Here is a 14,194-nt window from a genome sequence, read left to right as displayed (position 1 = left end):
ATACATTAGGACAGTGGTTCTCAGACGTCAGGACCCACCAAATTCTGATTTAGAATTTTTACTGACCTTCCTTCCTCCTGCTCTTCTCTGCTGCTATCTGCCACACACTGTACTGACTCTTTTAAAAGTGCACAGCATAATCTATTCTCACAAGTCCTCAAAACAATACAGCAATAACCACGCCAGCTGCTTTGTAAAATGTGGGTGACCTCTCAGAGGGTAGCTGATTCTACATGGCCCCATGTTCAAAAAGCCCCAACTAAAATTCTAATTATTCTCACCTCTTCCGAATGAAAACTTTGCACTAGAGACAGTAACAACTTCTCTATTGGTTAGTAACCAAGCTAGAGGCCAGCTAGATAGACATCTAGTCTAGAAAAACTTGCAGAGCACCTGACAGCAAAAAAAAAGACCAGCATCACACACAATCTGTAAAACTATTTAAAAAAACTATTAACTAGAGTTTATCTTTTGAATACTAGCAACACATTTTAAACAAACCTGTGGTGCTCTAGGAGTGTCCAAAACCAATTCAGGCAGATCTCTGAGAAGCCTGTCAAATGACTTTTCCACGTCATTTTTGCCAACTACTGTTCCACACAGGTCAGCAAGTAGTTTGGAAGTCAGCTCTCGGTGACTAGCTTTCCCCTCTAATGCCAATGATACTGCCAATACTGGTACACTGTATTTCATTTCGCCAAGATTGAGATCTTTCAGCATCTCCTATAATAAAGGAAAGCAAAATCCATTGCCATTTCATTTCAAAGCATTGTGGTCTTTGTGTCTTGCCTGTATACTGGGATACCCGGTTTGGGGGGCAGGAGGGGGGGAGATTAAAGAAGTAGGAAGGATCACTCTGTTGTTGAACAAGTATAAAGTATACATGTTTGCATGTTCAGTAAACTCCCTAGGGAAAAAAAGAGATTTTTTTCCAGAATTCTATGGTAATCTAATACAGAAGGTGACAGCCTAGCTTAAAAGGCTGCCATGGTTTTTTAAAGTGATGATATAAAACCTAAAAACTGTAATAACAGAACTTTTATACTGATCAGGTAGTTTTCAACTGTTTTAAGGTTACATTCCTATACACCCTTACCTCACAGTCTGTTACCACTGAAGTCAATGGGGGTATTTCTGAGTAAACATCAGGCTACAGGTGTATTTTGTCTTTGCGCTGAGTTTTTAATTTGATAATTAAACCACCCAATCTGATATCTATTGTGATCTGTATTTTGGTCAACTGTACCTGAAAAGAAGACATTTGAAACCTGAAAGCTAATCAATGGGACTTACTCTCAGTAAAGTGTTCTTAGGATTGCACAGTAAATCCTATTGATCACTGCCTATGATTTCAAACTGCATAATACAAGACATACCGCAACTTCATTAGTATCCCCATGTTCAAAATACTCCTGGATTATTGGAGTTAAGGTTTTCTCAAATGCTTTTTCATCCAAAGGCAGAACTACAGTTTCATAGACACAGTTCTCCTGTTTTAAAATCAGATACAACAAATTACCAAAATTAAAAAAGATATTTAAATACTAAGTCATTCTCAACCACAGCTCCACTGAAACTGACACTTTTCAGGAATTCCAATCATCACCTCTTCAGTACTAGCAGCCAAGCTGTTAGCAGTAATGTCATTGCACCTTTATTATACGTCTTCGGTTCTAACTGCTCCATAGGGCCAATGAAGGAAGGTATGCTGCTGTACTAGCACTGTAGAAAAGAAGAGCTGCAGTTATGGCTGAAGATGGAACTCGTCTCTCACACAGAGTGTCTCCAGCCAACACGGCAGTTCCTCATTTACAGCTGACCTGTTAGGCAAGCAAAGAAGCAACTCAAGTACTGCTTTAAGCTCCTCAAACATGCATCTCTTCTCCCCCCTCCCACATACAAACAGGTAAAGAAAATGAAAGGCTCACAAATAGGCAACTCAAAAAAGAAGTGCAGTCTATCTAGTGCTCAATTCTGAAGCCCTTTATTAATTTTCACCATTGGGGGGGGGGGGGCGAAGCTGGCAAACAATATGCCAAGGAGGCAGGAAGGACCAAGACTGAAGGGCTTCTAGTGAAAATTAAAATTGCTGCTTTATTTACCTGACAAGTCAATTGTGAAGGCAGGCTCACAGCATAAACTGAGCACATCATAAGCCCTCTGTTTATATATTACATGTGATTTCACTTTATCTCCTAAGCGTCACTGTTAAACTCCAGGGGCAGGCAGCTTTCTATCCTTTCCAAGAAATAATTCTGCAAGCATTCAAGTGACCATTTTATTCTTTCTGTGTATAAAGCTATGTGCGAAGAGGGGCTCCTCTATGAATGCGGGCTGTCACTGGACGTTTTACTGGTTTTTTGCTAAAAACAGACTAGCACAGTTACCTCTTGTGGAATTCCTCACACATGGTCATTGCCCATGGTGCATTTGAGAGTTCCTCTACTTAGAAAAAGCAAGGGAAGTCCCTGCACATATGGAGCTCATTCCTGACCAGAAGATGCTAGACAGGCAATCACTGTGTTTGGTGCAGGGCAAAGTCAGCTAAAAGTTATATCAATACAAGATAACAGAACTGACTAAATCTGAAGCAGCCTGTGAACTTCCACTGATGAAACATTTACATCTTCCACAATTTATTCAGCAAAAGTATTTCTGCACAAAAGTCTCTTTCATCAAAACTCCAGTGCAAAGTCCAAGATAATACTACAGCTTCTAAATAATTCTTCAAGGCCTGGAAGCAACATCACCTGCTCCGCTCACTGGTTTTGTTCTTCCAACTCCCTTGAAAGCACCACCATGTTCCATGCTCCTGGACACTGCCACTTATAATCCCACCTGTGGAACTATCCAGGGTGCCTTCTTATACCAGGACCATCAGCAGAGCACATGTACAACTACCACAGTGCGATCACTTTTTATCAGCTATTACATTACGTATACTACATAGGTTACATAATACAGAATTGTGGCAATTACACAAATGGGTCTCACTGTTTCCAGTCTAATCTTAAAGAGACAGTGAGAAAGCTACACACAGAACTGTCATAAAGCCCCTTTATGTAAACATAAACAAAAAGTCATTGCTGTGGCACTTTGCAGATAGTGACACACACAGTGTGCAAAGTGTGGTGTAATAGCTCATGTTGGACTAGGATCTGGGAGATCCAGGTTTGTATCCACACTCTTGCCACGGAAGCTCACTGGGTGACTTTGGGCCAGTTGCACCCTCTTTGCCTTACTTACCTCACAGGGTTGTTGTGAGGATAAAATGAAGGAGAAGAGAATGATGTGAGCTGCTTTGGGTCCCCATTGAGGAGAAAGGCAGGATATAAATGAAGTAAATGAAGAAAATAAATAAGTAGTTCTGCCCCACAATGGAACAGTGGTTGGAGACTGCTTCTTACCTTAAGCAATCTGATGGCTTTCTAATTATAAGGCTAAATCACATAAACGAGGTCAGGTTGTATAGCACCTCAAGCATTTTCTTACCTGGTCATCATCATAGTTGGGATCTTTAATATCTACTTCTTCCACATCATATACTTGTCCAGGTGGTCCCCAGACACCTTTGCCTCCTGCACCACCTAAAAAAAAAGTTTACAAGAAAAAATGAGAGCCAAATTACAAAAGGACAAATACAGTGCATTAATCATTTGAGTGGATGATTATTTTCATTTATTTATTTCATTTATACTTCACTTTCCTCCACAATGGGGAGAAAACATTCTCTCCTGCTACATTTTATCCTCATAACAACCGTGTGAACATCAGTGAACTTTAAAGCTGAGAGCCATAGCAGAGTAAGGATTTAAACCTGGGTTTCCAAGATCCATCTCTATTTATCTTTTTGGATTTGTCTGCAGCTTTTCATACCTTTTAGGAGATCTGGGGGAAATGCTAGGGATATCAAGAACTACCCTCTAAGAGTTTCAGCCCTTTCTTTGCTCAAGAACATGCAGGCCTGCACAAGAGAGCTGGAGTCTTCAGGGTAGGCCTAAAGTGTGAAGACCCTCCAGGTTCTATTCCATCTTCTATGCTTTTAATAATTATGTCAAGCTGCTGAATAAGATCATTCAGAGCTCTGGAATGTGGTATTTTAAATATACTGATGGCAATCAAGGATATGTATTTTTAAGTAAGCTTCCAGAAGCATCTGTCTCTGTCCTGAGTCAGTGCCTCAATGCTGTGGATGATGGAGAACAAGGAGAAACAAAATCCAGACAAGACAGAAATAATGTTGGCAGGGAAAGCTGATGTTCTGTAAGGGATTGTTCTGCCCTTGTTAGGTGGAATTAGATTCTGGATCCACCCCTTACTACACGCAATATTTATCTTTCACACCTGAGCCTATTTCGCTGTTCCAACAATATAAAATGCATCATTTTTTAACTTAATAAGAATATAAAATTGTATTGATTGGCATACATGTAATTAAAAGTATAAATGCTTTCGTTTCTACAAGCAAAATTGCAAATATACTCAATAGTCCATCATAAATAGCTTCACGTTTCCTATGGATCATGGCTTTATATTTCTTTTTTGTTTGAAGAAACTCTTGAAGCAATAGAGGGTTACTATAATCTCTGAATCTTCGATGTTTACTTTGAGTGAGTTTTTTCATTTCCTTACATTCATTGTCGAACCATGAGCAGCGAGATGATTGAGTTCTCGATGGTTTACAAGTAAAGGCTGGTGTCAACAAATCTAATAACTTAACCAAAACTGATGGAGTGTGTACTGTATTCTGTCTGTCCTGTAGCTCACTAATAATTGTTTGAGCTTCAGGGGATTCAAGAAAAGCATTAGCACTTGCTTCCACGTGGTGGGCCCAATGGGCTGGCTTCAATAAATTGCCCTCTTGGCAAAGGGGGACCTCATGGGCTAATAGTAGAACCTCAAAATTCCCTTCGATTGAAAGTGAAAGGGGCAAGTGATCACCTCCAAGGTAAGTTTCCACTTGCAATTTCATTTTATATGGGATTATATCAGGGGAGACTAAAAAATAGTCTATCAAACGTGCACCTCTGTTTGAAAAGAACGTATACTCTCCCCTTTCATCGATGCCGGCCCGCCTGTTTAGAATTATCATATTGGTCTTGAGAACAAAATCCAAGAGTTTCAGGCCTGCAGGATTAACTTTCCCATCTTCAGATCTCCTTTCATAGAAGTACAGATATCCCAGATCATTCGATTCAATTTCGGTAAGTCCTGCTGAGGCCAGCCATAATTCATCATTCATTCCAATACGGGCATTTAAATCCCCTGCCATCAAAATCTTTGCTCTAGGGTGGAGGATGGTTAGTCTATCTATCAGATTCTCTAAGTGAGACCAAGCCTGATTTAAAAGTACTTTATTAGAGATGGGAGGGATATAAACTGTCACCAAAATAAGGGCACAGACATTGAGCTCCAAATAAATAACTAATGTTGAAAGAGAGGATTCAAGAAGTTCTACTCTATCATATTTCAGAGCATTTGAGATATACTCAATAGTAAGGTGAGAGAGCTGCAAGCTGTTGCATCTCACTCTGTCATAGCATTTTTCTCTTTCCAAAAGAAAAAGATACATTTTATAGGAGTTACTTTCAGTGCCCACCAAAATTCCCCAAATTTTTCCATCAAAAAACACATTACCCCTTAGTTTCCCATTTTTACCCTCAAGCCTTCACATTTCTAGACTGCCATCAAAAACAACTCAGAAGCAAGTACAAAATGCAATTGCTCCACTTTTTAAATATGACAATCTGATATAATCACATTAGACATGGTATGAAAAAACTACACTGACAACTGACATGATTTCAGATTCATTTCAAGGTGCCAATCTTTACCTTTAGAACATCATGACCAGAGGCCGACATATTTGAAGGACAGTCTCTCCCTGTATAAAAACCTGCACCAATTATATTCTTTGCAGCAGAACCAATTTGGTCCTTCAACTAGAGTTGCACATACCACAGTCACAGGCTTTCCTCATTCTGACCCTGACTCTCTGGAATGATCGTCAAGATGATATATGTAATAGCTCTTCATCCCAAGTTTCTTTCGGGGTGCGGGGTGGGGGGGAGAGGAGGCCAAGACTTTGCTTTTCCAGCAAGATTCTTCTTGATAGGACCATTTTAGTTTTAAGTTGCTGGTTTGGGGGTATTTGTTTTAAAATGAACTGTAATTTTATGCAATATTGTCACTGTCTTTGATGTCTGAATATGAATTGTTGCCAATGGTTTCATTTATGGTTTTAGAATGATTCTTGGCAGGATAAAAATATTTTAAACTAGTAAACACGCACACCTATATTATTCTATAAACCTTCACTGTGTCAATCCCCTCAATGTTACTAAATAAATACGAAACAAACTGGAGCGCAGATTAAGAAAAAAAGTACTCTAGATAGAAAAAGAAAAATGAAGATCCACCCCAAAGTTATTGACTTTCAAATATTTTATTTTGGTTTGCCATGAATTCAGAATGTACCAACCTTTCTTTGGGAGGCCTCTACCCTTTCCTGATCGAGATCGCCGATCCAGGTATTTTCCCTTTGGACTTGTTGGCACAGTAACTCCACTTTTTAATGCTTCTCCATTGTCACTCACAGAATCTCCTCTTCCAGAATCTCTGGAAGAATTTTTTCTTAGCCTCCTCTTTGCTCTGGCATTAATTTTAGCTTCATTAATTGATGTTGCAGGGATCCAGTTACCATTGATTTCAGTTTTTATTTCTTCAGTTCCACCATTTCCTTCATCACCAGAAAATGGAGTGTCACTTAGATTTTCTTGTTCTCAAAAACAAAAATACACACAAAGTATAGTTACTGACTGAAATGGTTATTTTTGAAAATGACAAAAAATTTGAACACTGTAAAGTTCCAGTGACATTCCAAGTGTTCCACAGAAGTTTATTAAATAGATAGGAGTGTTTTCAACACAATTTAAGATTTAACTCTCACATCCTATCTGCAAAATTAACTAGAGAGGGAAGCAGGGGGAGGGGAAAGGTAGAAGAAAATGGTCATGAATACCTGCAAATATGATAAAAAGACTTGACAAAAACTACCATGAGAGTACTGTAGAGCAGGGCTTTCTTTTTGCAGTGTTAAACTCTAGCCACACAGCGCAATCAAATTTATGCAATCTTTAAATATTGCTATCATGAAAGGTTTGTTTCATAATAACGAATTATATGAAACATTTGCCCAAACACAGCCTATGCACAGTTTTAGGCAGTTTGTCAGAAAACCCCTGAAAAATATAATTTTCATTTATTTTTGTGATTATTGGCTGGTAGTACAAGAATGCTGTGGGAATTTTATTACTACACTTTTGAGTTTTTAAAATATATATCATGCTATTTAAATAATTTTTACTGTGCATTGCTTTGGATTCTAACAGAATTTCTGCCAAAGGAAAGCATTCTACCAATAAAATAGAACTTTCATGTCTTTGCCCTCCTGATGCAACCCACATGAAAGCTCCCCCAAATGCTTTTCCTGCACAACAAGGACCCTGATAAACAAACAGCATAGAGGAAGTTGCAGGGGGCAGAGTGGAGGGACCTGGTAAAAACTATTTCATGCCTTCTGGATTCAGCCCGATATGCAGAAAAGTAGTATATGCAATGTAAAATAAGTAAATTTTTATAATGATTTTGTTACTATCATTAACAAATTCACTAGTTTGCAATAATACTATTTCCCTGGAATATACTGTTCCATTAAATTTAAGCTTTCAATAAATAAAGTTCAAAATTTTGTGAAAAGTTTTGAAAATAATAAACACAGATCCCATTCAACAAGACAGCACAACATACAAATATATGCATTTGGAGTAGAATACTTTACAGCTGTAACAGCACACAAAGTCATTAACATTTATGAGGCCTGAAAATGGATTACAAAAAATTCTTTCAATTACAGAAAGCTGAGTTGTCTGCATACGGATATGCACCATGTTCATCATTAGTGTTTTAGTGCTTCGTTCTATAGTGATCATCTTTCACTTTATTAGCATGGCTTTCAACCTGTGTGTGATTACCTCAATTGCTTCCTCAGTACATTTTATGTAACCGATGAAGGCTCTTGTTTATGTAAGCTCATGCCACCATAAACTAATTAGCCTCTAATTCACACATTATATGATAAAAACTCCCACGTGGTAGTGGCTCTGTATCAACATTGCATGCAAGTTTTCCCAAGTTTAATCCCTGGCACCACCATTTGAAGGAACTCAGGCAGGTCATGTCAAGAAAGACCTTCCTCTTCTGAGAGCCTGAGAATTGCATTCAGTCAAAGAAGACATAGATCAATGATCTGACTCAGCATAAGGTAGGGTTTTTTCCAGACAATCAATACATGGCAACCATAATATTTAAACTTAAATGCCACAGTAATCTGTTGTTTTTAATTATGAAATGAAATTTCTTACCAGTACAGTTGATGTTGTATGTCTGCTCATTCTCTATTTCCATAACTATTCAACAGTATTTCAATCAAACTGGATGTAAATGGATTTCTAACGTTTTTCTTTCAGTTCTTAATATGGAAAAAAGTTAAGAATGTTTAGTGTGATTATACTAACGGAATCTTGCAGAGATCTTAAGTTGTGCAGTGTATTACCTTCTTCAGCAGAACTGAAAAAGACAGGGATCTTTTCTCAAATTTCTTAGTACTTAGAGGCGAGTTACAATGCATTCCTATCCCGCCTCAGAAGTAAGCTCCATTTTATTCAATGGAGCTTACTTTCAGGCAGGTTTTAGGATTACAGCCTTAACCTGATGTAGTGAACAGCAATTCACCTACTCCTAAGGACAGTTAATTTCATTTTATAGCCAGACATCGCTGTACGTTTAAGGCAGCAATCCTACTTTATTTCATTCAGACCTTTAAGGCAGGTCACTATTATTTCTGTTCTGTAGAAGTGAGGCTTAGATATAGTTGCTTCTTCAAGATCAGCAAGTAAGTTCAGTATTGAGCTATGATTTGAATCAATCTCTGCTAGGCTCAATATTCAGAACTCCCAACGTTTGTGTTGTGTGTGTAAAAATCATATGCACACACATGTATACGAGAAATATTCTGTTCCTTATTACATAGAGAGAGAGAGAGAGATTAAAAAAAAATAAACACATACACACAACAGGAGGACCAATACAAGTGTACTGGGGATAACAAACAAAACAAAAAAGTCTTCATCCGCTTGCAGAAGACAATGACAGAGGGTAGCGTGAATATCCTTGGAGAGTGAATTCCAAAATTTTGGCACCACATCCAAGAAGGCCCTTTTTCAAATGGAACCCATCTAGCTTCAGATGGCAGGGCAGCAAAAGGAAAGCCTCCAAAGATGACCGAAAAATATATATTTAGCACTAATTCTGTTTAAGTGTTTTGGGAGCATGGAACCTGCCTTCTGAATTTGTATAATTCTATTACCTGCCTTGACAAAATACTGAAAAAGCCAATACCCAGAAGTATTTATTTGTATTCATTCTATAATCTTAAAAGCAGAAAGATCATCAACTTTATTAATTCCTATTGCTCTGTGTTCACCCTCACCCACTGTTTGCCTTCTAATGTTTTACTCCATGGCAATTCTCCCTCTGAGGTGGAGGACATCTTGGGGTGATTCCCACCATCCAATTGGGGAGGCAGGAAGTTGAACTTTCTTCCTCTTCCTTTGGTGTGTGGGACCACACTCTCAGTTCTTTTCCTGCCTCAGGGGACAGCAGTACTCAATAGGCTAGCTCTGCTACACTTGATCTACTTATTTTTATCTCTCATCCTATTTTCCTTACTTTACTTCCATTTCTTCCTCTTTTCTTTGTTCTGTCCTATTGAGAGGAGCTCCTTCTCCAAAAAAAAGGGACAGATGGCATCGAAGAAGTCATCGGACTCCAAGGATTCCTTTATGGAAAGGGCTGAGGGCTGCTTCCCAGGAGCCATCCTTCTGGCGGCGAGAACATGCCCAGCTGGCTCCGACTTGCCTTAAAGGGTTGCTCGCCCCCCCCCTTGGAAAGGAGTGGCTCCGGAGGAGAGACAGCCTGCTAAAAAATAGCCCTGACTGCTGCAGAAGGAGCCGGATAAAGCAGTGCGTCGGCGCCAACTGACTAGAAGCAGCACAACTACGTGGGGCCCAATTCCGGCGGGAACAGCCACAGCAGGTGATTTTCTGCCAAATCGTGATGCCAAAGCTTGCCAATCTCCTGGCAGGAGAAACACGGCAAATGCAAGTAACCACAGTGCAGGGCCCCAGTGAATGCACTCCAGAAGATCATGTAAGTGCTTCCTCCTCTGTTTTGTTCTCAGAAATTTTGGCCGCAATTAGAAAGTTATTAAGGGAGGAATTATGGTCTCTCTGCCAACCAGACGATTCTGGGCCTCCTCTCTCTCTTTCTATGCCTGGAACCTCTCAGGGATGTCACAGCCAGGGTGGTCCATGACCCACTAAGACGGCTAGGAAACAGCCCCAGAGTAAGACGCTCAACAAGTCCTCTAGATCAGTGTTTCTCAACCTTTTTCCGACCGTGGCCCCCTTCCAACCTTGTTTCCTTCCTGTGGCCCCCCTGTCCTACCGGTATAAAGGTAGCCTTATAAAGGTATATGTAGAATATCAAATATGTAGGTTTATAACAAAATCTGGAGTCCTTCAGGCCTCCCAATAACTCTGGGGAAATTGCGCTTTTTCTTCCTTATATGGAATACCCCTGCTCTTTAGCTCCCCCTAGTGGACTCAGGGCTACACTTGCATGAAGAAACAGCACCCCACACACTGTCTTTTCTCAGTCACTTCTCTGTTTTCTTCACTTCTCACTTCCCTCTGTGCCCCTCTAGTATCGTGCCGTGGCCCCCCATTTATGCAATTTTTACCTGTGGCCCCCTTGGAATATCCTGGGGCTCCCCGGGGGGGCATATGGCCCCAGGTTGAGATCCACTGCTCTAGATGGTTAGATGAGGATCCATCACCCAGTGAGGAATCTGAGGAGGGGGAGTTTCTGTCAGAGGAAAAGCAGGAACTAGAATCTGCCATTCCTGAACAGTCCAATAGACTTTTCCAGGTAGAGGACTATCAATACCTATTGGCAAAGACTCTTTCAGCTCTGGACCTGAAAGAGACTGGAACTGGAGAGGAGGAGGAGGAGGCCAAACCAGAGGGACCTAAGCCTAGGCCCAAAGGGAACAGGGAATTTTTTCCCAGGTCAGAGAACAGGGCTAGGGTATTCCCATTCCCTGAATACTTCGAGCATCAGCTAAAAGCGGAGTGGTCAATAACAGCTGCATGCAAACAAGTGCCAAACGCTATTAAGAAATTGTATGTTTTGCCTAATTTTGCCAATGAGCTGTTACAGGTTCCTGTCATTGATGCACCAGTAGCAGCCCTTCAGTCCCAGGGCCTCCTCTCAAGAGGACGGACAAGGCATGATCAGAGACGGCCTGGACAAGAAGGGCGAGGCAGTCCTAAAGACAGTGCACGAGGCAATGGCTCTCTCTATCAAGGCCTCATCTATAGCGTCCATTGTATCAAGAGCGTCCATGGTACGGATTAGGAGGCTGCTTCTTGAGGACAGTAAAAGACTTCTGGAGGGAGCCAATGGAATACTTAAAAGCCTGAACCTTTACGGCTGACACTACATTGGATGCTCTTTCACCTCCAGAGCAATGGCCTCTACAGCGTCAGCAAGATGTCTCTTATGGCTCCGGGCCTGGCCAGCTCACCTCCAAGCCAAAGTCATACTAATGTTCTACCCTTTCCAGGGTGGGAAACTTTTTGGCAACCAACCGGAGAAGATCCCAGTGGAAATCAAAGACAAAAAGAAGGCACTTCCAAAGTCTTTGAAGAGACCAGAGAAATGATCGTTTGGGTACCAATCTTTCAGATCTCACCATACATTGCCCAGGAACCGACAGGACCATAAATACGGCTGGACCCTGCCTAGGACACAGTCACAGAGGAGCAATTTTCAATCCAAATTCAGCAGACAACAAGGTCACCGTGGTGGCAGGCAAGACAGAGGACAAAGGGCAGAAGCCCTGAATCGCAAGGTGCTCTGGTGGGGGGAATGCTGCTCCTATTTCAACAAACATGGGTGAGTCCAAGGCGGACACCTGGGCATCAGATGTAGTCTACAATGGCTACTCGATAGAATTTGTTTCCTTTCCACCAGAGCGGTTCATGGTTTCCCCTCTCAAGAAAGACTCACACAGACGGTCCATCACTATCCAAGCCATTCAACATCTACTAGAAACAGGAGCTGTTGAACCCGTCCCTCAATGCGAAAGGGGACAAGACTCAATATTCTTCACAGTCCCCAAGAGGAATGGGGACTGGAGATCCATACTGGACCTAAAGTATGCGGACCAATTTATCAATGAGACATTTCCAGATGGAAACTCTTCATTCCATCGCAGAAGCCTTGCAGTAGTGCAGTAGGGGGAATTCTTGATATCAATAGATCTGACAGAGGCGTTCTTGCATGTGCCCATTGCACCTGCCCAACAGAAATTCCTCAGATTCTGTGTAAAGGACATTCACCTTCAATTCAGAGGGCCTAGCGATGGCTCTAAGAATCTTCACCAAGCTTTTCGTGGTACCGATAGTCAGGCTCAGAGAAATGGGTCTCCATCTGCATCCATATGTGGACAATATCTTAATAAGATCAGTCTCCAGAGACGCCTCTATCAAAGAGACAATGTTTACGATTCAATTCCTAGAGAAGCATGGATTTTTAATAAATCGGTCCAAATGCTCCCTACAGCCGTCGCAGTGCCTGGAACATCTGGGACTAATAACAGACACAAAGGAAGGCTGCTTCTTCCTTCCCAAAGAGAAGAGAACCCAGACCAAATGCCTAGCTTCAGACATAATCAGACAACCTTCATCGTTGCTAATGGATCTGTCCAAGTTCATGGGACTGCTAGTGGCAAACTCAGAAGCCATTTATTGGGGGCATTTTCACACCAGACCACTACAGTCGCTATTGCAACCTTTCCAATCTCAAATTGCACAAAAGGCAAACATCAAGGTGCAAGTCCCGCAGTCAGTCAGGGAGAGCCTACGGTGGTGAACGGTCAATACCAACCTTCACCAAGGCAAGAGTTTCCTCTCTCCTCGTCTCACTCAGATCTTCAAAGATGCCAGCCTGGTCGACTGGGGAGCCACACTAGAGGGCAGCCCTGCCCAGGGTGAATGGTCCGACATGAAGAGGAGGCTTCCCATCAATGTACTAGAGTTGCAGACTATCTTTCTAGCCCTAAGGCACTTCAGCGATTATATCGTGCACAGCTATATTTTGATATGCACAGACAATATTGCCGCGAAGACCTATATAAGGGGGGGGGGGGACCAGGTCCTCTCAGCTACATCGAGAAGCCAACAAGATCATCTTGGGCAGAACGCAATCTCAAATAGATTCAAGCAGAACACATCAGGGGAATACACAACATTCATGCAGATTGGCTGAGCAGGGAGTCCCTTCACCCCGGAGAATGGTCCCTCAAGAGGGAGGTGTTTCTACTAGTGTCAGTACATTTTGGGACCCCGAGGGTGGACCTGTTTGCATCACATCTGAACAATCAGGTTCCAAGGTTCTTTTCCAGATTCTTCCATCCTCAAGCAGAGGGCGTGGACACGCTCACCGCTCAATGGCCAAAGGGTCTCCTATACACCTTCCCCCCTCTACCGACGATTCCCAAACTTCTGTGAAAGATACGAGAGCAGAGAGCGAGCATAATTCTAATCGCATCATGGTGGCCAAGAAGACCATGGTTTACAACTCTACAGCTTATGTCGGTTGTTCTTCCTCTCAGACTTCCAGTTCAGCCAGGTGTGTTCCAATAGGGCCCCATATGGCATCCACGTCCAGAATGGTGGTCTCTGACCAGATGGAAATTGAACGGAGCTATTTCCAGCATGAAGGCTACCCTCCAGAGATCATAAATATCCTGTTAGCCTCTAGGAAAAGGTCTACCATCAGAATCTACAATTCTTCTTTGAAAGCCTTTAACCAGTGGTGCAGACGCAAGAAAGTAACTTCGCTTCAACCATCCCTGAACTCTATCCTGGGCTTTCAACAGGAGGGTCTGGATAGAGGGCTACGACCAGTGATGTTGAAGAAACAGATGGCAGCCATTGGTTCAGTCATCCTGGCAGTAGACGGGATACCTCTCGCTTCTCATTGTATTTTGTTATCCACCCTGAGCCTG

At 41.7% G+C, this 14,194-nt stretch overlaps 1 protein-coding gene across 4 annotated transcripts in view; it reads right to left on the bottom strand.

The window, feature by feature from the left end:
* Nucleotides 1–14,194, bottom strand: part of PDCD4 (programmed cell death 4) — a 50,972-nt gene that overhangs the window by 18,326 nt on the left and 18,452 nt on the right. For all 4 annotated transcript variants that reach the window (XM_054983339.1, XM_054983336.1, XM_054983337.1 and 1 more), the window contains 5 exons: nt 8,424–8,530; nt 6,482–6,781; nt 3,493–3,587; nt 1,377–1,490; nt 502–723 (listed from right to left, as the gene is read on the bottom strand). In XM_054983339.1, the coding sequence (XP_054839314.1) occupies nt 502–723; nt 1,377–1,490; nt 3,493–3,587; nt 6,482–6,781; nt 8,424–8,466 (774 nt within the window). In that variant the 5' untranslated portion in view covers nt 8,467–8,530. The remainder of the gene's footprint in view (nt 1–501; nt 724–1,376; nt 1,491–3,492; nt 3,588–6,481; nt 6,782–8,423; nt 8,531–14,194) is intronic.

Source organism: Eublepharis macularius, chromosome 6 (assembly GCF_028583425.1).
Source record: "Eublepharis macularius isolate TG4126 chromosome 6, MPM_Emac_v1.0, whole genome shotgun sequence".
Taxonomy (NCBI): domain Eukaryota; kingdom Metazoa; phylum Chordata; class Lepidosauria; order Squamata; family Eublepharidae; genus Eublepharis; species Eublepharis macularius.
This window is presented reverse-complemented; position numbering and strand designations above follow the sequence as displayed.